This window comes from Puma concolor, chromosome D1 (assembly GCF_028749965.1).
Source record: "Puma concolor isolate L17-30 chromosome D1, mPumCon1.1.hap2, whole genome shotgun sequence".
Taxonomy (NCBI): Eukaryota; Metazoa; Chordata; class Mammalia; order Carnivora; family Felidae; genus Puma; species Puma concolor.
The window spans coordinates 3,255,806-3,277,967 of NC_141676.1; the positions used below are offsets into that span (position 1 = coordinate 3,255,806).

The 22,162-nt window shown below is 61.1% G+C and overlaps 1 protein-coding gene across 17 annotated transcripts in view; it reads right to left on the bottom strand.

Annotated features, from left to right (window-relative positions):
* Positions 1 to 17,040, bottom strand: part of ANO1 (anoctamin 1) — a 159,288-nt gene extending 142,248 nt beyond the window's left edge. For 8 of the 17 annotated variants that reach the window (XR_015240644.1, XM_086676652.1, XM_086676646.1 and 5 more), the window contains exon 1: positions 1,931 to 2,102. Coding sequence is in view for 15 of the 17 variants with exons in the window: in XM_086676652.1 (XP_086532778.1) it covers positions 1,931 to 1,988 (58 nt within the window). In the remaining 2 variants the exon portion in view is untranslated. Of the gene's footprint in view, positions 1 to 1,930; positions 2,104 to 17,025 lie in introns of those variants that run through there. The other 9 variants (XM_086676653.1, XM_086676647.1, XM_086676651.1 and 6 more) reach the window with 4 other exon arrangements.
* Positions 17,041 to 22,162: the final 5,122 nt, after the last annotated feature.

The window sequence follows — 22,162 nt, forward strand, 5'->3', positions numbered from 1 at the left end:
CCAGGCCCACGGCAACCCGCTGGGCTGGCAGCTAAGGCCCAGAGCGGTGGCGACGTTGGCCAAAGCCACACGGCTGCAGGCAGCAGGGCGGGGGTGCGGATTGAGCTCCAGAGTGCGCCGCACGGCAAGGACTCCCAGGTCGGACAAAGTGGGGTTCACCCGGAGTGCCAGCGGCGGCCTCTGGGTCGTCGTTACGCCAAGACAGCTCGAGGGGGTGGCGTGGTCCTAGAAGGGCTTGTCCCCGAGTTTCCCGCACGGGGACAAGGCACCCAGGAGCAATTCCAGGAATGGGGGTGAGGGCGCCCGCCCTGCGGTCTTACACCCCTGAGCCTTGAAGCCCAGAGCAGAGGGAGCGGGGGACCCTCCCTCCACATGAGCCCGGATGCCGGTGAGGCGTCCGCAGAGCTGCGTCCGTGCTTATGTCCCGGAGCCGATCCACCAGAGCTCCCTCAAGCCGCAGCGCTGAGATCGGGCTCCCCAGCCTCGCCCCCCATTTAAAGACTGGTAGAGACCAAAGTGCGGGCCTCAGCTAGTACCCCCTTGTGGGTGATTCTGCCTACGGTGGGTGGGGCAAGGGGCAGCCAAAGCCTCGCAGGAGCGGGCGCTAGGCTTGGAGCCGGCAGGTGCTAATCCTGTGGTCTCAGTTTCTCTGTCTGTGCCATGGGGACGACTGCGTTCCCACCGTACAGGCTGGGGTGGAGGACGGAACGTGTGAGGTGCTGAATCCCGTGCCCAGGTTGAGGCGAGAGCTTGGCTGGATGTTCACAAATGCGGGGTCCGGGGCTCCCGTGACCAGCCGCTTGCAGAACGGGTCACGTCTACAACGTGAGCTCCAGGAGGCCACCGGACCGGGCAGGCCAGCCCGGCCAGGAGTCCCCTTCCCTCCTGCCCCCGGCTCCGGCCGGCAGGGTCCCTCTCTCTTCCTCCCGGGCCCTTCCTGTGGGGAGTATACAGTGGTACTTCTAGAAAGACACCACATGGGGCTGTTGAAGGAGCAGCCGTCAGGAGAAGTTTCTCCATGGGGATCCACAAAGAAAGAAGGGGGGTGGGTGGGAGGAAGACACAGGAGAAGGAATAAAACGGGGCGGGGGGGGTGCTTTCCAGCTACAGCCCGCTGGAGGTCATGTCCCCATCGCAGGGCCCGCAATCCTAACCCGCCATCGGCTCCGGGAGGGTGGAACTCGGCTCTGCAAGGAAATAAAACCGAGTGCGCGTAGCCCCTGTCACTGTCCCGCTCGCTCTGAGGGTTGTTTAATAACCTCTGAACTGGGAGGGAAAATCACCCAGGAAACACTGCTCGGGTCATTTATTTTAAAATTATTGGTATAAAAATATCCAGGGTTGTGATTTATGTGCAGGGAGGGGCCCAGGAAGTCAGGGACTCCCCCCTCCCAACTCCAGTCAAACCTCATTTGTCTCCCCCCCTCCCCCCCTCCCCTCCCTTCCCCTCGCGGCTTCTCTGCAGTTTCCATTAGACTTCAAGTCACACGAGTTACTTTACATCGCAAATAAATCTCCAGAAGAGCACGGAAATATTATGTGTATTAATAGCGCCTGTAAAAACATCCGAAAACCTTCCGTCTGCCGCGGCCCGGAGATGCTCTCCCGGGACCGGGGACGCGCGGCCCGCCTGGCAGATCTGTCCCCAGCCCAGCCCGGCCTGGCCTCCGGGGGTCTGCCTGCTGTCTGTCCGTCTGTGGGTGACCCCGGTGACCGGCGGCCGCCAAAGCCCTCCCCCCACCCCCCACCCCCGCCCCTGGCAGCACGGGGTGGGTCCCCACCACCGGAGACAGGGGGCCTCCCGTCTCCGGCCCCTCGTGCGCCCCTCAGTCCCGGGGCAGCGGCCGTCCCAGGGCATCCCCGACGCCAAGGACGCCTCGCCACGGTCCCTCACCGCTCCCCGCCCCCACCCCGGCCCCTGGATACTCACGGGCTGCGGGGGCTTCCTTGGGGGACAGCCCCTCGAGGCCGATGTCACCCTCCAGCATGGCGCGGCTGGCTGCCGGGTTCCGGTGCGCCTCGACCGACCGCAGCGCGGCCAGGAGAGGGGGCGACGAGGTCACCCCCGAAGGTCTCCGGTGGCTCCGAGGGCCGGGGTCGAGCCCCGCTCGGGAGGGGACGATCCCCCTCCTCCTCCTCCTCCTCCCAGACGCAGGACGCGAAGCCGCGCGCGCCCAGAGCCAAACTTGGCCGCCCTCGCGCACCGCCGCGCCGCTCCTCCCCCTCGGCCTTTTGGGCTGGGGGTCCTGGCCGGCCTCCCCGCCCCCGGGGCTACCTGCAGACGCCGCCCTCGCCCCGCCCCGCGCTCAGCGCGACGCCCCGGCCGCCACCCGGACACCGCGCGCGCGGGCGCGGGACTCTGGGGAAGGGCAGCGGCGCCCGGCCCGCCCCCGGCCTCCCGCTCCCCCGGGTGCGTCCCCACCCGCCCCGGGCCGTCCTGTCAGTCGGGGCGGCCAGGGCGGCCCTCAGGGGGGCCCCCAGGGAAGGGGTGCTGGCGGGGGGGAGGGGCAGATTGCGTGGTTGGCCCGGTCGGGTGGAGAGTCCTCCGCCCCCTCCCCCAGGCGGCAGGACCCTGGTACATCACTCCAGCAATGCCTCCTAGGAGGAGGAGGAGGAGGGAAGTGCAGGGCTGGGCCGGACATGCGGAGGTTGAGGTTGCGGGGCAAGCGCTTGGCCTGAACTTGAACCTCGGCACAGGCAGAACTCAGGCATCTGGGCAAAGTGCGAACTGTCCCCAGTTGGAGGGACGGCTGTCTAAGGACTCTGGCATAGCAAGGCAAGGAGAACCTGGCCGGAGGCGCTGGGGAGGGGGCCCTTCTGACCCACATCCTCGGGGGCTGGGCTGGAGGGGGGGGGGCCACCCTGCAGCCTCACTCCTGCTTAGAGAGCAACGTCTGACCAGTGCAGCACCGATCCAGGCACCAGAGAGCGCTCGGAGAGTCACAGGCAAGGCGCCTCCTGTGGCCGCAAACCCCACATCCCTGACACCTCCAGATAAATACAATAAATTCCGAGGCCGAACTGCCCTAAACAAAACGTTAAGTTGCTCCCTGACCACAGCACGGGTGGTGATGGGACCGGGGCATTCTGCCTGGCCTTTCGAAAGGTCATCCCACACTGCTTGCACCCGGAGGAGGAGGAAGGCTGGTGCCAGGAGCCAGCCCACGCCAGGGACCCCTGGACCACCCGCCAGCTACACGAGCCACTATCGGCTTCGGGGGGCGCCACGTGAAGACAGACCCAACCAGCCCCTGGAGCCAGACCTTGGGCACGTCCGGCGGATCCATGCGTCCTGAGGATAACCAGTCCCCTCCATCCCCACTGGCCCGCTGGCGTTGGTACCCGAGTGCACTGTCGTGGGCGGAGATGCTCACTGGTAGTAGCAGTCAAACCACAAAGAAACGTCTCCGGCCAACGTTCTCCCCTGCCCCCCATCCCAAGTGCTATATTCGGAGAGGAGAGTCAAGCCTTCCTCCTCCCAGCCGGTCGGGGAGAAAGGTCACCGGCCGTCGCCTTTAGCATTCATCTTGTTTTCAGTCTGGACTAAGGATCTGGGAGACCAGGCACCCGGTGGGATTGATTCCTTATCGGCTGTGGGTGAAGGCTCACCCGTAAGGAGCCCCGAGATGTGTGCTGTGTGCCCCAGATGCCCGCCCCGGGAGGGCAGAGGAAGCTGGATGGAAATCAGGTGGCCGGAGCCACATGAACTGCACCGAGCTTCTCCATCGGACCCAAACCAGTGTGGCGCAGGAATGGAGATAAAAACTCATTTTTCTTGGAAGAGTCTGATAGCCGATGTGATACGTAGCAATAGCTCGGCTGTATAAATACACAGAGAAATTCTGAGAGTTCTAACCCCTGGAACCAGGAACTATAAACCAAAAAGGTTCAGGGGGGAAAAGAATGTAAATAGGTACCAGGGCTATTTTTAACCGTCATTGTTTACCTTTTTGGGGCAGGGATGGGCTATTGTATATTTAGCCAGCTTTAAAATGCACATTATTTAATGCATTATTATTAGCAGAAATATGTTAAACAGCCATTAATAGATGTTGATTCATTCCAATTGGAACCATTTTTCTTCTTTTCATTTCCTTGGCCCTAGTTACGTTGTGTTCTGGTGAAGTGCTTCAGCCGAGTCCAACGTGTGCAGAAAAGCCAGTCGTGGATCCAGACTGTTTAAAAAGATCTTTAATCCAGCCCGGTGGAAAACGATTACTTTAGAAAATACCTGAACCAGCTCAATTTTACGAGGACCGGCCTCGGCTGCCATTTCGGCGAACGCTGCCGCGCAAGAAGGATGTTGACAGGCTGGGGCCTGGACGGGGAGAGAGTCCGGAAGGAGGGGCCTCGAGGGTCCCCCCCAGCCCATTTCGCGGGAGCCCCGTGCCCGTGCGGCAGTCAGGAACACCCTGCGTGGGTCAGGGAGACGTTTATGGCAACAGCGGAGCCGGGCAAGCAGGCCGGCACGCCTATGGCAGGGCTAACATTACGGGACACGGGGGTAATCACGCCGCACCGTCCTTGTAATTATGGGAAACCGTTTCCCTTTTCGGTGAGGCTGCGAGGGAAGGAGAGGACAGAGCCCCCGGGGTGAGGCTCGGGCCAGTGCTCATGCCCTGGGGTTGGCCCAAGTTTAAAATAGGCTTTGCAGGGTGAGGCCCGGCCCACTGGGACAGGCTCGTTCTCCCGGCCCGGGGGCCTTATCACACTGGGGGAGGGGGGCGCTCCTAGAGACCCTGACCCGGCATGTGACTCAAGGCAACAGCACTCAGGCCTCGCTGTTCCCAAATGATGCTCAGGGTGGCTCGGAGGCCACTTGACCAGCAACGTCAGGGCCAAAGCCGCCCCCTCTGCAGACCTCAGCGTCTCACCGACAGTTCCCTGGGGCCCTGGGATAAGCCGGGAGATGCCCAAACGTCCCAGACGCTCTGTCCCCGCCGTCACTCACCCGCTGAACACGAACAGGGGGGCATGGGTCATTTAAATACCGACTTCTTGTGATCACAGGAAGCCTGTTTTCAATTCAACCTGGTTCTTGGGCACCTGTTGTGGGAGGGGCCCCGATTCAGGGTCGGTAGGGCGTGGGGTACGAGAGGGGCTCGAGGAGGCCCCAGTCCCCCAGAGCCAGCGCGCTGTCGGAGGACATAAGCAGGGGTGGGGGCATGCAGCGGATCACAAGGGGCTGGAACCCAGGCTCAGACAGCTGCCTCTTGGAACCTCCGTCTGCATCTGTAAGGAGGAAGGGCCTTCGCACAAGCTCCTCCTCGGGGTTTTGCGAAGCTTCAAAGAGAATCTAACTTCCAGCCCAGAACCTGGGGGTCGTAAGGGCTGCTGTAGAGGGGTGTTGCTGTTTGTAACATCCTCAGGGTGGGCAGGCAGGGCCAAGTCGTGGGACATTGAAATGCAGGGGCTTCCGCTCCCAACAGCGCGGGGGGGGGGGGGGGGGGGGGCTGGCAGTGGCCCCTGACCTGGGGGCCGTCAGAGGGCAGGTGGCTTCAGGGCGGAGGCCGGGAGGAGACACACAGAAACGGGCCAGCGTGGCAGGCGCTGGGGACCAGCGAGTGACGAGTCAGCAGGTGGGGCCAGATCAGACCCGGACTCTGGGCCGCTGCCCTCAGCAGGACAGAGCGAGTCTTTTTATGAAATAAGAGAAAACACAATTGTGCGAGGACGAAATTCGCAGGACGTGAACTTAACCATTTTACGGTGAGCGACGTAGTACCTTCTCGATGCTGCGGGACTCTCGCCACTGTCTGGTTCCAGGACCTTCCCGGGGCTCCACGGCGAACGCCTGGAGGGCGGCTCTCTCCGTCTCCTCCCCCAGTTCCCCCCCCACCGCCCATCTGCTCCCTGCCTCCACAGACTTCCCTGTTCCGGATGTTCCTTGTGGATGCGGCCACCCCATGCGTGGTTTCTGGTGACTGCTCCTCTCTCGGTTTACCTTTTTTGCTATTTAACGACCTGCATAATTTCATCATTTCTTGTCTGTAGGTTTCTGAGGTGCATCGATGTCGTCTACGTCGGAACGTCGTTTCTTTTCGTGACCGAGTAATAAATAGTCCACGGTCCGGCTGTGCCACATTTGCTTATCCTGTGATCCCCCGATGGGCACTTGGGCTGCTTCCTAGGGGGCCCCACCAAAGCGCCTGTGGGGGCCGGGGTTCCCATGACGGACGAGGGGCCCGGGCAAGGCTGGGCAGAGAGCTCAGCGGCTGTGCGGTGCAGGCAGCCCGGGAGGAAACAGTTCGACCTGGGGACAACCCAGCCCGGCCTTCCCGGCTGGGGCTCCCGAACGTGGCACCCTGCGCCCCGCGTGGACACAGGAGGCCGGCATCGGGAGCGGATCTTCCTCCACGGGCTCGACCAGCAGAGGGGCCCCGGACTAGGCAGGCCGCCTGCCTGCACTCCCCTCGGGAGTCTGTTTATTTAATAAGCCCTGAGACGGCACTTAGGAGGCCAGGCCCTGTTCCAAGCGCTTTATAAGTATCAGCTCTCCGCAGCTGTGTTGTCATCACTCCCACTCTACGGATGGGGAAACTGAGGCGCAGAGAGGTGAAGTCCGTTGCCGAAGTCACGCGGGAGGAAGTGTGGAGCTGGGCCCGGCATCCAGGCCGCCTTCTCCGGAGTCTGTGCTGAAGCATGTGCTCTGGGGTGGAGACCCCAGGATTCCCGGACATCGGCCAACCGAGCCCCACATCCCGATTTGAGCCCAGGCCGTGATCCTCCTTGGCCGAGATTTACTTCCTACTTTTCTTCGACCCAGCTCACTTCTCGGTAACTTTTTGACTATTTTTATTTTTTCAATTGTGGGAAATTATATAGGACATTAAATTTACCGTCAACCACGTTTAAGCGCACAGTTCAGTGGCGTTAGGCACACTGCTGTGCGGCCGTCACCACCATCCATCTCCAGAACTTTCCGTCGTCCCAAGCTGAGCCTCTGTCCCTGTCAGACACCAAATTCATTCCCCATTGCCCCTTGCCTGATGCCCACCATCTGCTCTCCATCTCTGGGACGACCCTAGGGACCCACTGTAAGTGGAATCATACAGTTTTTGTCCTTTTGTTTAAAAAAATTTTTTTAACATTTATTGTTGAGAGACAGAGACAGAGCATGAGCGGGGGAGGGGCAGAGAGAGAGGGAGACGCAGAATCCGAAGCAGGTTCCAACACAGAGCTGTCGGCACAGAGCCCGACGCGGGGCTCAAACCCACGGACCGAGAGATCGTGACCTGAGCCGAAGTTGGACGCTCAACCGACTGAGCCGCCCAGGCGCCCCAGGTTTTGTTCTCTTATGAGTGACTGACGCCATTCGGCACAATGTCTCTAAGGTTCGCCCATTCATAGCACGTGTCAGAATTTCCATCCATCTTAAGGCTTATCAGACTTATTTTTACGGAACCCGATATCGCTACCGGAGATGGAAAGGTAGAATCATCGGCCATAAGCAGAAGGTGCTGGCTTAATAAAACACGATAACAGCGCAGCGATGTGTGGTCTACCTGGAGGCTCCGCCCTGGGGACCCTGAGCTTGACCAGGCGACCCTCGGTGGAGGCGACCGACCAAGCCGAGCTTCCTCTATGACATGCTCCGGAAGTCCGAGAGAGGAGAGGACGGAGCTGTGTCCTCACCACGTGCTGCAAAGTCCCTGTGCCACCTAAACTGCTTCCCTTTGCACCGAAAGTAGGTTTGCAGAACGCGGGTGCTGGGGGTGCCCCGTTTGGGGAGATACCAAAAATAGCAAAGGCCGCTTCTGCGCACGACGAGGGTTTTCGGGCTGCCGCTGTGGCCCCCGTCGCATCTGCTGTCTTCCCGTCTGGCTAGGAGGGCAGCACCTGGTCACGGAGATGTCGGGGGACGTAGTCACCCTGGAATGACATGTTTGCTCTCTGATTTTCCGCCTGGGTTGTCTCAACCGTATGAAGGATGGGTTATCACCCCCCCTTGCGGCTGAGGAAACTGGTACCCAGAGAAGGGAGCGCAGCTTGCCTGAGCCCACGCCGCTGGCTGGTAAGTGTCCCACCCAGTCCAAAAGATTCTAGAACTTTCTAGTCAAGTCCAGAACGCTTGCCACCGCACCACGCCAACCTTCTATTTGGACCCAACGCAGTATGACCAGGGCAATGAGAAGGCTGTGGGAACAATAGAAAAGCCGTCGTACTCAGTCCCTTTAATCTGCTGTGTCCAAAATCCGGCCGCACTCCTTGGCCTCTCCTCCACCTTCCGCTTGTTTGTTTGTTTGCCGGACGAAGGAGCAGAGGGCCTAAAGGAGACACTCAGCTCACCGGCCTCCAGGTATGACTAACATCCTGTGGCCTGTTTACAGAGGCTGCCTATATGGCTTGAGTTTTGCGAGTTAGACAGACACTAATTAATGGTGCAAATATTTACGCTCAGTGCCCCATCAAAGAACAAATACGCAGCCTGGGTTTTGTTTGTTTTCTTTTTTCAGAGTAAACACCACCAATGCCAAGGCTCTTGGCAATCGGGCAGGGGTGAGATTAAGGGCTCCAGGTATGTTTTTCGAGTTATTTGAAGACGGGAGATTTGCACACGAGGTCCTTTCTATAATCCAAGGCGGGCGGTGGAGCCCCTCCCTGCCCCCTCCCCCTCCCCCGAAAGGCCAAAGGAGAGCTCGGTCTTTCCTCGGTGGAGACTATCCAGCTTCCACTCGGGAGTCGGTGGCAGAATGCCTCTCTAGACAGAAGGATCGCTTTACCTGGAGTTCGGTTTTAAGATAAAGCAGGCAAGGAGGCGGTCGGGCGGCCGTCCCTCGGGGGAGTCTGCGTCTGGCGGCTGGGGTCTCATTCAGGTGCTTGGCCAGCAAAAACCTGAGACCTCGCCATCTGATCGGGCTGCTTGCCTGGTGAAACGGCCCATCAGGGGCTCAGGACACCAGCCCCCGGGAGGAACCCGAGGGCGAGTCTCGGAGTCACCTGGGCCGTTCGCTCGCGCACAGGAGAGCGGTTCTGTGCCCGGGCCTCACCCTTTCCTCCAGTGCGGGGCCGGGGGATCAGGATTCCCAGGGAAAGCAAACACCGGGCCCAGCTGCCCTTGGGGACTCCCGCTGAGCTGCTTGAGTGTCCCCTGGCGAGGTCGCCTTCCTCCTGCAGCCACAGTATGCAAATGACCACAGCCCAGAGAGGACGCTGTTCAAAACCCTTCTCTCCCCAGGCTCCCGAGATAAACGCTTTCCCAGACTTTGGGAGGGAATCTGAGAAGGAAAACTCCACCCCAGTTATCTCCAAGGGGCCCAGAGCCCCAGGACATTCTGCCCGCGGGGGGCCCTGGGCGGTCCCTCACACAAAGCCACCGTTGCCTCCGGGGACAGTCCTGAGATGGAGTCCTGCTTCCACTGTCCCTAAAAGCAGAGGGTAAGTGCGTGTCCCCAGGCCACCCTTCTCCTCCCCTTAGGATGCCTTTGCCCAAACGCAGCCTCCCCGTCTCATCCACCGTCTGGGGGTGGGGACAAGGGCGAAGTGGACCCGAGCAGGGAGCCCCCGGCCCGGCCCCCTTCAAGCTCTCACTGTGAAATGACGAGGAGACGTGCCGGTCGGGGCCCAGCAGCGAACACATGGCTCGGCCACGGGGGGTTTGTATGAGTCCGCTTGCCGCGTAACAAACACCACAGCTGGGGACTCACACAACACACACGGACTGTTCCCCGTCCTGGAGGCCGGAGCCCGAGGTCCAGGCGTGGGCGGGGCCGGGGCCTCCCAAGGCCTCTCCTTGTGTCAGGACGGCCGTCCTCTCCCTGTGTCCTCACGGGGTCGTCCCTCCGTGCGTGTCTGTGTCCTGATCCCCTCTTCCTACAAGGACCCCGTCTCACGGGATCAGGGCCCAGCCCCGTGTCCCTATGTTACCCTAATCACCTCTGTAAAGTCCCCGTCTCCAGATACGGTCACGTTCTGGGGTGCTGGGGGTCAGGACTCCGGCACAGGAATCTGGGGGCGCGATTCGGCCCCTACCAGCCTTAACGAAAGGACAGTTTACAGAGGCTCGGGTCAGGGTAGAGGGTCGGCAAAAGGAGATCAGCCCCCCCCCCATGCCAGCAGCAGGGGGGGCACTGTTACCGGGAGGGCAGGGGCAGTGGAGCCCGGGCTCCAGGAGGCTGGGCCGGGGACCGGACTGCAGCCCGCGGGCCACGGGCCGCTTGCTGGAGCGGCCGGAAGAATAGCCTCTCAGCCGTCTCTGTCTTCCCGTCCTCTGTTCTGGTGACCGAGTGTGTTTGCAATCCAGAGGGCGACAGGTGGACCCACGAAGGCCGTCTCCCCCTTGTCGCCCCTTCTCCTGGGCACAGAGAAGGGCAGGGCCGCGAGGGAGCGGGGGACACACAGCGTATGAGTGCTCAGACTCCAGCCGTGCGCACAGCTTCAGAACCCAGACGAGCCGGCACGAATGAAAACCAACACGGGGGTCGACCCTGCCAGCCCGCCGGTTTCCAGCGGACCCTCCCACGGTGTGAGCCACCCCTCCTGGCGGCCGGCCGGCCCCCAGCTTCCCGCGGGCTCACAGGCAACGCGGCCCAGCGCCTCACTCCCCTTCCCACTTGGGGGGGGGGACCCTCTGGGTGGGACGTGGGTGGACACAGAGCCCAGGCTTCAGCCAGTCTTCCAGCTTTGGCTCCCGGGCACCGTGGCCGTGGACACGTGACCCCGGTGTGGCCCATCAGACACGCCCGGGGACGCTGGGCCCCCCGACCGGAGACGGCGGGGTCGGGACCGTCTCAGGCCAGCGGGGCACTGCCAGTGTCTTGAGACGGCACAGGGTGGGGCGGGACGCTGGCCCTTCCCTCCAGTCCTGCCTCCCACGGGACCGTCCCTCACGGTCTTTCCCAGAGAGAGAACCACAGGCGATTTCTGTCGCTTGCGGCCCGGGATCCTGACCCACGGAAAGCGATGCTTGTGCTCACGCCCAGAAGCCTGCTGGTCTCCGGCATCTTCCCTCGGAGCCGCCGGCACGGTCTTGTTTTGTGGACGGTACGAATTACGTAACGGCTCTGATTTCCCTCTTAGCTTTGGCTGCCGGGGGTCTCAGGGAAAACTGGGGCCGCTGCTCGGAGCAGGTGTTTAGGAAAATGTGAGCCCCCGCGGGTGAGCCCCACGTTCCTCAACCCGGTGTCAGGCCAAGAGCGTCGGGGGGGGGGGGTGTCCCACCGACTCCTCACCCCCGCCTGCCCTTTGCCAGCTCAGCGATCCCAGGCAAGAGCTCTTCCTTTCTGGTTCCTTCTGTAAGATGGAGACCCACGGAGCGCCCATGCCCAGCGCTGCCAGGACGAGCGAGCGAGCCCGCGACAGCCGCTCAGCAGGTGCCGGCTGTTAACTGCGGCCACTCTTCCTCCGGAACCTCATCTTCCCTGTGCCTCATGGTTTGTGTGACCCCCCCCCCCAATTACTGTTTCTTGTGGGGTTTTAAATTTTTTTTTTTTTTTTTCAACGTTTATTTTTATTTTTGGGACAGAGAGAGACAGAGCATGAACGGGGGAGGGGCAGAGAGAGAGGGAGACACAGAATCGGAAACAGGCTCCAGGCTCTGAGCCATCAGCCCAGAGCCCGACGTGGGGCTCGAACTCACGGAGCGCGAGATCGTGACCTGGCTGAAGTCGGACGCTTAACCGACTGCGCCACCCAGGCGCCCCTCTTGTGGGGTTTTAAAAACCTTGCTAAGCCGCCTTAAGACCCCTTTAGAACAACGTGGGACCCAGAAAGCATCCGTTCCGATAGAAGGAACACGCCGTCTCCTACCGCCGGAGCACATCTCCCTGGAACGGCGAGATCGCGGAATTGCAAGCAGTTTTCATCGTTAATAGCGTCTTCAAGGGCCGAGGGAAAATACTCAGGAAAGTGAAAGTCCTCAGGCCATAAATATTTATTGAGCGCGTCCCCCCGTCCTGGCACCAGCTCCGATGCTCTCAGTCGGAGGGCACAGGGCTTTACGAAATTCCTACATGGGAGACGGGATAAGCAATAACGTCGTGCTGGAGAGAGAGGGGGTTGGAGGGAAAACAGAGCAGCCTGCGGGGGTGGGGGGGGAGAGAGCAAGTGGCCATAGGCGGTGGGGGGGGTGGTCAGGAAGGGATGTTTGCGTGGCCGCCTGAGGAATCAGGGCAGGGCGTCGTAGGGGCATCTGAGGAGGAGCGTTCTGCGCCCAGGGGACAGCTGTGCAAAGGTCCTGGGGGCAGCGGGCTGCTACTTTTGCAACACGCTTCACTCCCTCGGGAATGCTGGTGCAGAGAACGGAATCCCCTTGGATTTATGGACCGTGTCTGCAGGATAATCCCAGGTGAGTGTCGATCCGGCGTATTTACACGGAAACATCCGAGCACCGCGCAGCGTGAAGGCGGCAAGAGCCAGCTGGTCCGGAACTGCTTTACAGCTCCCAGATGATGACACGTGTCATGTCACCTGCAGGGCTTCGCGGTTTCCGGAGCCGGGGGGAGGCGGGGGGACGCGGGGGTGTGTGCAAAGCTTCGGCGGGAAACGGGGGCCGTCCATCCGTCCGTGAGGCACTTGCCTCGTGGCCGAATCGGTCGCACATCTCAAGTGCGAGTACAGGCTTGTACCCGAATGACCGCGCGCCCGCTTGTCAGGAAGTTCTGGGCGCCACGGCTCCCTCTGCCCGTGTTAAGAGAGAGGGCGCTGCGTTCCCGCACGCGGCCGGGCGGGCTAACACTCCGGCGGGTCCCCTCAACGCGCTTCCGTTTGCCCACGGCAGAGGCCACGGGGACCGATCGTCCCATTTTACAGACGAGAGACTGAGGCCCAGAGGGAGGAGCGAAAACCCTAGTCCCTGGGCAGTTGGCAGCACAGTTCCCTGTGCCCTGTGCTTTGCCTCGTTTTTTTAGTATTTATTTTTGAGAAAGAGAGAGAGAGGGACAGAGTGCGAGCAGGGGAGGGGCAGAGAGAGAGGGGGACACAGAATCCGAAGCGGGTTCCGGGCTCCGAGCCGTCGGCACAGAGCCCGATGCGGGGCTCGAACCCACGGACCGAGAGTCGGACGCTTAACCGACTGAGCCACCCGGGTGCCCCTGACTTTTCTTAAAATGCCTAGCTTGTGGCTGGCATGTAACTGCCCAGGACAAAGGCTGCATGTCGCTGCCCCCTTGGTGGCTCGGTGTGGCTGCTGTGGAACTAAGCTGAGGTCCGTGGGACCGAATGAACGTGTGTGGGCAACTGCCAGGGAAGCAGAGCACCTTTTGATGCCTTTTCTCTCTGTTGTGCTGGAATGCAGACTTGATGGCTCGAGCTCAAGCAACCATATTGGGGCATGAGGTGGATGCCTTTTGTTGAGCATGGCAGGGCAGCCTGAGAGAAGGACCCGGGGTGTCTGATGACCTCAGGAAGCCCCCACCAGTCCTGGAATCCTGCAACACCCACCCCTGGACTTGTCTTGTATGAGAGAGAAGTCACTTTCACCGGCTTGAAGATGACTTTTCTATCCTTTGCTGCTGAGCCCACAGCGGCCTTCTCCTCTATGGGCCGTTGACGCAACTCCCTCATCATGACAGAAATGACGAAACAGCCCCAGAGGGGGGGTGTGATCCGTCCAAGGTCACAGGTTGTTGCATAAACATTTCATTTCGAGCCTGCATGAAGTAACTGCGGACGCAAACAGCCCCTGCCTCCCGAGTGCCAGCCAACACCATGGCCAAGCCAGTTCACGGGAGGACGAATCAATGAGGCCGGTGACGCTTTGCAGCCCTTGGCCACCATGGCCGCTATCGGCCCAGCTCTGCCCCGGCCTCCCCAAGGACTCGTGCAGAACCTGGTCCCTCCACCCGCCTCTGCGAAATCACTTCCCTGAGGGTCAGCCTCCGGGACGGTGGGAGGCGTGGATCCGTCATTCCGGTGAAGCTTGTGATGTGGCCGCCCCTGCTGGGATCCCCTTCGTGGAGACAAGCTCCCGCAGGCCCTCCTTGCCCCTTGTCCTGTTTGTCTGCATTTCCTGTGGGCAGAACCTTTTTGGTGACCCTGAGAACATGGCAGCCCCACCCCCCCCCTGTAACTGCCTCTGACCTTCGGTGATCCCGAACCTCGTGTTGGGGACCCCTCCTCTGATGGATGAGGGGTGACACAGCTCATCCCGGCCACCTTCCTGACGCCGGGTCTCACAAAACTCCAAGCTGCCTCTCGCTCCCTGTCCTAAGAGCCTGCGATGGCATTTCGCGACTTCTCTTGGCCAAAAGACTGACAAGTTGTCAGCAGTGAGATGAATGACACAGCCAGGGAGAGGCCCTTCCCAGGTCCAGCATCACACGGTGAGCCTCCCCGGGGACAATGCTGCCGTGTGTGCCCTGTCACACCAGCCAGGCAGACGCGGCACCGGCATCCGGCCCCTGCCCCAGACCAGACCCCGCACCCTCCCCCCTCGACTCCACACTTGGCCCTGAAAGGGGATCCATGGGACTTTGGTGACAGCTGGAGAAAGGGAGTGGCTTATCACCACCCGCTGTGCACCCCTGCCCCTTGGCACGGACCCTCCCATGGGCCCCGCAGCCCTTGCTGTCCCACGGCTGTCCAACATCCTGCCGTGGGGCTGCTGTGCATTCAGTCACAAGTCACCTCGTTTATACTAGGGTGTGACTGACCCATACCTGTCGGCCGCTCCCCACCGCAGACGCCGGGGTTACAATCAAGGGCCCTGTTCCTACGGCTTCGTGACAAACACGTGGAGACTGATGGGGGCAGCTGCCAACAGCGAGCGAGGGGTCTTCCCAGGGGATCGCTCAAGTTAAACGGAGCTGCGGCAGGGAGAAAGCCCGGGGGCTGTGTGGCTAGCATAGGAGTGTCACTCGCTCTGCAGCCGCTGGACAGAAATCCCACGGAAGAAGCGCTCCGGGGAGAGGTGGAGGCCGGTGTCTGAACCCCCAAGGCACCCGGAGATTTGCGTGCTCACCCCCTCCAGAGGCAGATGGTGTAGACACCCCCGGTTCCGTCCCGGCCCTTCCCTAACAGGACCTTCCAGGCGGCCTCTCGGCTCCTTCCTTTAGCTCCACCCCCTTGGTTTTAAGGCCCGTGCATTCGCCCCAAGATGGGGCATTTCCCACAATTTCGAGACCGGAATCCGCCCCGCTCCTCTGTGAGTGCTCCCCACCCCCACGCCGGGGGCCTGCCTCGCCGATGACAGAGCTGTGTCACCACGTCTGTGACGTGGCTGTCCCAGGACCACCTCGCAGGAAACGGGGCCTTAGACCATCACGGCGCAGGGAGTTCAAACACTTGGCAACACTTGGTCGCTATTTGAGGGCTTTTCTGTAAACGTCTGATTTTGCCTAATTCACATTCCTCCTCCCTCTGCCTTGACTCTCAGACGCTTTGAGAACAAGCCAAAAATAAAAATTAGTCCTTTTCCAGCTAATTCGTTCATTTTTGCACCGCCTCGCTCTGTCCCTCTCCGCCCTAGGACGTCGTCTCCCAAAGGAGGCTGGGGTGGGGGTGGGGGTGGGGACGGAGGGGCAGTCTCGTCCCAGCTTCGGCCGAGGAAGTCTCTGGAAAGGGAGCTGCCTCAGAGGCCCTGACCGCCGAGCCCTGAGGGGGACGCGTGGGGTGGGGGCGGCCAGAAACCACCTCCCCCTGCCCCCGCCGTCAGGCATCAGGGGACACCCCTCGGGGGAGCCAGGGGACATCAGTCGGCCACGTCTTCATTCACCCGTTCGTTCACTTAGAGATGGAGTGAAGCCATTCATTCATTCACTCACTCATTCACTCACTCGGTTCCCAATCAGAGGACGGAGCGTGGGGCTGGTCAGACGGATCAAAGTCTTAGACTCGGTGGCCGCATTCCCATGAGACAAGAGTTGGGCTCTGTCCCGGATAGGCCCTCTGGCCTGCCTCAAGTGTCCTCCGGCTGGTCCCCCGATGCCAGGAAGGCCCTTGGAGGCCCCCCCCGCTCCCCCACCCCCGGCAGGGGCCCCTCTGGGAATCTCAGGCAGGACACTCGTGGCCTGGGAACGTGGGGCTTGCCGTTCTCCCCCCCTGAGCTGCGCGGGCCTGGGCCACCCGGCGGGGAGGGACGGGACCGACCCACGTGAGAGTCGCGCACGCCTCGTCAGGCAGACGGGGGCCGCTCAGCACGTGTGGATCGGAACAGGAACTGCTCGTCGTGCAGGCGTCGAGGCCCAGAGCGGGGAGCCAGCCGGCCTCTTTGGTCTCGGCCCCCCCGTCCGTACAACGTCCCCTCTTTCTGCACAGGCGCGAGGGACCCACTGGTTCCAAGAGCGGGCTCCGGAGACAGGCAGCGGGGCCCGGCCCCTCCCAGCCGTGTGACCCTCTGGCGAATGGCTTCATCTCTCTGGGCCTCAGCTTTGCCCTTCCGGAAAATGGGATGGAAACCTTACTTGGTAGGCGCCACGCCCTGTGCTTAGGGCAACCTCAACCCGACGCTACGACTGACCCCATTTTACCAAGGAGGGCACCAGGGCACAGGGGGGCGAGGCAGCTTGCTCTGGATGGTCCAGCTGGGAAACGAGGGAGTCGGGGCCTCACCCGGGGGGGCCTGGCCCCAACTTCCTAGGGCCCCGCGAGGCTCAACCGCGTCACGGCCCGAAGGCTCAGCTGGACGTCGGGTCCACAGTTAGTCAGCGGTTCCCAAGGGGAGGGGGTGGCCTGTCATGAAGGGACACCGGGAGGCGTCTGCAGACGTTTCTGGGTTGTCGCCACCGAGGGCGGGGTGCAGCTGTCCTCTGCTGGGCGGAGGCCAGGGGTGCTGTCGCACATCCCACCGTGCGCAGCGCGGCCCCCACCGCAAGGAGCGGTCCAGCCCCAAACGTCAACGGTGCCGGGGCTGAGAAGTCTCCGCCGCGATCACTGCTTTCAGGAGGGGCTCGCCTCCAGAAGGTGCCTTGTGTTAACACAGCCACGGTGGGCCTGCCCATCCCAGGGGCCGCTTTCCCTGCTCGCGGGCCTGGGCACCGCCTAGAAGCCACGTTCACGGCGACCTAGACGGCAGACGGAGTGTCCAGCCTGGGCTGAGCGGCGCTCCCCCGAACCCCACCCCCGCGGACCCCCCCCGTGGCTCCTTACCGCCCAGCAGAGGGTGCAGCGTGGTCTCCTCCATCGGAGCGCCTCCTGAGCAGTGGCCTCTAAAGCGTGCCGGCTCCCGCAGCGGGTGCGGGGGAGGGCAGGGCCTCCCATCTCCGCCCTGAGATCTCGGGCAAGGTGGCACAGGCCACTCCCAAGGGCGAGCGGGGTTTGCAAAATGAGTCAGCGAGGCAAGAGGGCTGGAAGCCAGGTGTCGATCGTGGGCTAATCATTAACATGCAGACACTTCTCCGGGATCCCAAAGGACCCCCGGCCACGGCCTCAACCAGCCTCGACCGGGGTCCTGGGGGACCTGTCCCATCAGGGCCCGCCTGTTGGCTGCCGAAGGGAGGGTCGGCGCCCCGGGACCCTCTCTCCGTCACGCACACGGCCTCAGCTCTGAGAAGTCAGGGTCACGGCCCAGTCAGACGGCCCTCCCCTGCTGCCGTTCCCTAAGTGCCTCTTCTGTTCCCCATGCTGTGCCAGGCACTCGACATACGTCATCTCCTTGAATATTCTCCCAAATGATCAGTTGTGTCTTCATCTCTCCGGTGGGGGGTGGGGGGGGGTGTCCAGTGACAGGTGACAGACCTGGTCGAGAGCAAGGAGGAAAATGAATAAATCGTTCCTTCTCTGGGGGGGGGGGGGGAGGTCTCGCTTTCCACAACTGATAAAACAGCTGTGGTCCCTGCGCTGAGGGCTACTCAGGGGCTTAAAAGTGAGGCCATGCAAGAAAAATGCCAAGCACGGGTCCCCGGGCACACAGTAGCGCTCAATAAATGCTGGCTGTGTCCCATGTCACGGGGCCGTGCGTCAAGGCCCAGGACCCTCGCCTGGTTTGTCGCTGGTGGGAAAGCCCGTGGCTGTCGGGTGACTTGGCCAAAGCCACAGGGCAGGACGGTCTCGGGGCAGGCGGGTCGGCCTCCCAGGGATGCGCTCTTCTGGAACATCGCCTTCGGTCCTGAGATGTTGTTCATCACTTGGGGAAGTGGACTGCACTCCCTGCAGGGGCGTGGGTTGGAGAGCCACAGTGCCGGAGGGGGGAGGGGTGGCGCGGTCTCCCCCACCGCACCCCCGCCGAGCTGCCCAACGTTCCAGCAGCAACGCAACGGCGGGCAGGCCCTGCGTCCGTGGCTCTCCTGACCGGAGGAGGGTGTGAGGCCGGGGACGGGCTGGGGGGGGCTGGCGAGGAAGCGTGGGGACACGTCCCCCCGGGGGCAGGGGAGGCTCTGGGTCCACAGAGCCTCCTCATGGGTTCCCGACATTTACACGTGTCTGATCATTCACACCAACTGCTAAATCCTGGCCTGCCAACGGCGCATCTTCCTTCACAAACGCGGTCCGCACAGGAAGGTCACCCACAGCTCTCCGTGGCAGCCGCCACGGCCTTATTTTGCAACTCAGTTCTCAGGGCAGAAGAAGACGGCTCACCGACAGAGCTCCGCGGGCCGTGCTGAACGAGGCGCCTCTGTTTTCGCTCAAGCCCCGGAATAAAGCTTCTAGGGTCCCCCCCCCCCGCCCCCCGGCCTTTTAAATCATGCCTGTGGAAGTTCAAAGCCGGGGTCCGCCACCCGGAGGAAAGACTGGGTCACCTCTCCGGTCTGTTAGTGTATTTAAAAAATGACGAATGGTTGTTTCTGTAAGGAAATTCTAACCGGCTTCGGGCAGGGTTACTGGATGTTGGGAACGGACAGCACGGAGAGTGTTTCTCCCCGGTGCCCTCCGAGCCTCCCGGCTTCACGGGCGGCTGTAAACAGTGAAATGTAATATTGCCTTATTTGGTCACAGAGCCAAGTTATCACTTGCAGGGGCCTCTCTGCTCTTGACTGTGTGAGAAACAATTAATTCCGAGTCTGCGTCCACCAGGCAGTGGGGGCAGGGGGGGTGCCGCCTTGGTTGGCCCTGCTGGGGCTTCAGAAAACCCATCTGGACGGAGCCCCCCAGGGTCTGGTGCTGCTGGCCCTTTGCACACCCAGCCGGGACGCCGCCCGGGCGAGGGGAGCGTCGGCCCAAATCGGGGGCCCTGGCGGGCTTTGCACCAGACCGGGTGTCTACGAGCGCGGGACTTGGGGTCAGAGGAACTTCCTGTTTCTTTGCAGTTCGTACGGCACTCACATGGGCTTTAAACACTGAAACTGGTTGTCTTCGGGGGAGAGCAGGATCCAGGAACGGCAGGTGGCCCTGGATTTCCGGGGGGTCCAGCGGATGCACAGAGCGCGGGAGGGAAAGCAGGGGCGGACGTCGGCTGTGGTTGGTGTCACCGGGGTGCCAGGGCTCAGCACCTGCCGCGCATTCTGGACACTGAAGGGGGCTGGCCGGGGCCCTGGGGCTTGAACCCAGGGGTCTGCGACCGCCGCAGAGGGACGCTGCCCGGAAAGCCCCGTGCAAGTTTCCTTGGGGAACCAGCTGCCCGATCCCCCGGTCCAGGGACAGGGGAGATCCTCATGCCCTTCTGGGAGAGGCTGGCCTCCATGGGACAGGCAGCCTCCCCCGGAGGCCATCTGCTTAGTCCCTGCTCTCCACACGCGGGCGTCTCCCCTGAGGGGCCATCTCGGATGGACCGGACAGCGTGATCCCGGGGAAACGGAGAAAGAACACGAAGGGGCCGTGACACAGGTGGCCCGGAGTGGGTGGGTGCCCTGGCACCGGTGGGCCCTGGGCCCTGGCTCCAGCCTTGCTGTGTCCTGCGGGTGGGGCTGTAGGCAAGGCAGTCCTCTCTGAGCCTCGGTTTCCCCATCCATGAAATGGGCTCACCAGGACCTATCTTCGAGGGCTGTTGTGAAACAGCTATAAGATTAAGTGTATGCAGAGAGGCCAGTGACACATGGGAGGTGCTAAACTGATGGTGTGGGACTAATTACATAATTTAATGAGAAGAATTTTCCTAAGGTTTTCACAATATTATTTCCCCTATAGTTAATTACGATCGTGCATAAGGATGCCACTTCCAGGAAGTATCCCAAAGGAAGAGTCCTACCCTTCTGCTCTCCTCTCCCCGTTCCTTCCAGCTGGGATAGAGCCACGATGGCCGGAGCCAGAGCAGCCCTTTTAGACACGAAGCGGCTTTGGGAATGGAATCTTCATGAAGCAGAGCAGCAAAATGTAGGAAGCCTGGGTCTCTGAACACACCCCGGGATTTTTATGGTCCATAAACACACTTCCGTTTTGCTTAGGGTGGGGCATGAAAGTGCCTCGTGAACTCTGACGCGCACTGCAAAGGGGAGATCATGACCCCAGCTCCAATATCCAGAGTGAAGGGAAACTTAGTTAATCTGCTGCCTTTGTTTATTACCTTTGAAATGGGTCCAACGATGGGAAAAGATATTTGCAAATGGCCTATCGGATAAAGGGTCAGTATCCAAAATCTGTAAAGAACTTACCAAACTCCACACCCGAAAAACAAAAAACCCAGTGAAGAAATGGGCAGAAGACACGAACAGACGCTTCTCCAAAGAAGACCTCCAGATGGCCAACCGACACGTGAAAAGACGCTCAACGTCACTCCACATCAGGGAAATGCAAATCAAAGCCACACTGAGATACCACCTCACGCTGGTCATAGTGGCTAAAATGAACAGATCGGAAGACTCTGGATGCTGGCGAGGATGCGGAGAAACGGGAACCCTCTTGCGCTGTTGGTGGGAATGCAAACTGGTGCAGCCGCCCTGGAAAGCAGTGTGGAGGTTCCTCAGAAAATTAAAAATAGATCTACCCTATGACCCGGGAACAGCACTGCTAGGAATTTACCCAAGGGATACAGGAGGGCTGATGCACGGGGCACGTGTACCCCAATGTTTATAGCAGCATTTTCAACAATAGACAAATTTTGGAAAGAGCCCAAATGTCCATCAACTGATGAATGGATGAAGACGTGGATCCACATCACTCATATGTGGATCTTGAGAAACTTAACGGAAGACCATGGGGGAACAGAAGGGGGAAAAGAAAGCCACAGAGAGGGAGGGGGGCAAACCTTAAGAGACCCTTAAATACAGAGAACAAACTGAAGGTCGATGGGGGGTGGGGGAGAGGGGAAAGTGGGTGACGGGCAGGGAGGAGGGCACTTGTTGGGCCGAGCTCTGGGTGTTGCGTGGAAGCCAATTTGACAATAAATTGTATTTAAAAAAAAAAAGAAAATTTGTTCGGCAAAACTGTGAAAAAATAAAGCCAAAATGAAATCAAATGGGTCCGATAATTATGACTCTGATCATGGCTATTTTCTCTCCGTTTGCCATCATAGTTATTCCTTTGAGTCCACGGTCATCCTTCGGTGTCCTCACTCTGTGCTCCTGGGTGCCCGCGTCCCCTCCCCCCGCCCCAGGTGACTGTCCTGCTCTGTCTTCTGTGCTCGGGACAGGCCTCTGACAGAATCCTGGGACTTGAGGGGTCTCAGCGCTGACTGCGGCTCTCGCTCAGTGTAGGCTGGCCCACGCGGCATCCCACCAGCCTCTGCTTAAATGTTCCCAGGGACGGGGTGCTCACTCCCTTCCACGCGACCTGCTCACGGCTGGCCAGCTTTCCCAGAGCTGAGCACCAACCGCACGCTCTGGGACTTCCCCACCTACCCTAAATCTGCTCTCTGGGGTTCATCCGTCCCCCCCAAGCTCTGTTGGGCACCTGGTTTCTGCGGTGCTGTGTCCGCTGCTGGGAGCCAGGGACGGATGATGCTTATGCCTCCAGAGAGGCTCACCTTCCAGCGGGAGAGCGACACGGCACGAACAGTCGCCGAGCAAGTAGTTAATTGTAACTGGAACGGTGCGTGAGGGGAGCAGGGAGCCATGGGCGCACGAAACGGGGTGAACGCGGCCCCGCCCGCCTGCCCAGGAGTGACCGCATCCGCCTTCCTGGCTCGAGCCCCCGGAAGTCCCACACCTCAGGGAGCGCCTCCTCTCTGGCCACCCCGGGTCGGTCGTCACCATAGGGCAGGCTTTCCAACGGTATGCGTGTCCTGTGGCCGCTGTGACAAGTCACAGCAAACGGGGCAGCTTAAAACAGCAGAGACTCACTCTCGCCCGGCTTCTGGCGGCTGCCGGCCAGTCCCTGGTCTTCCCTGGCTGATACACGCGCCCCTCCCGTCTCTGACTCTGTCTCTACCTCGCCTCCCTCCCTGGGTCTGGGCCTTCTGTCTCTTGAAAGGACA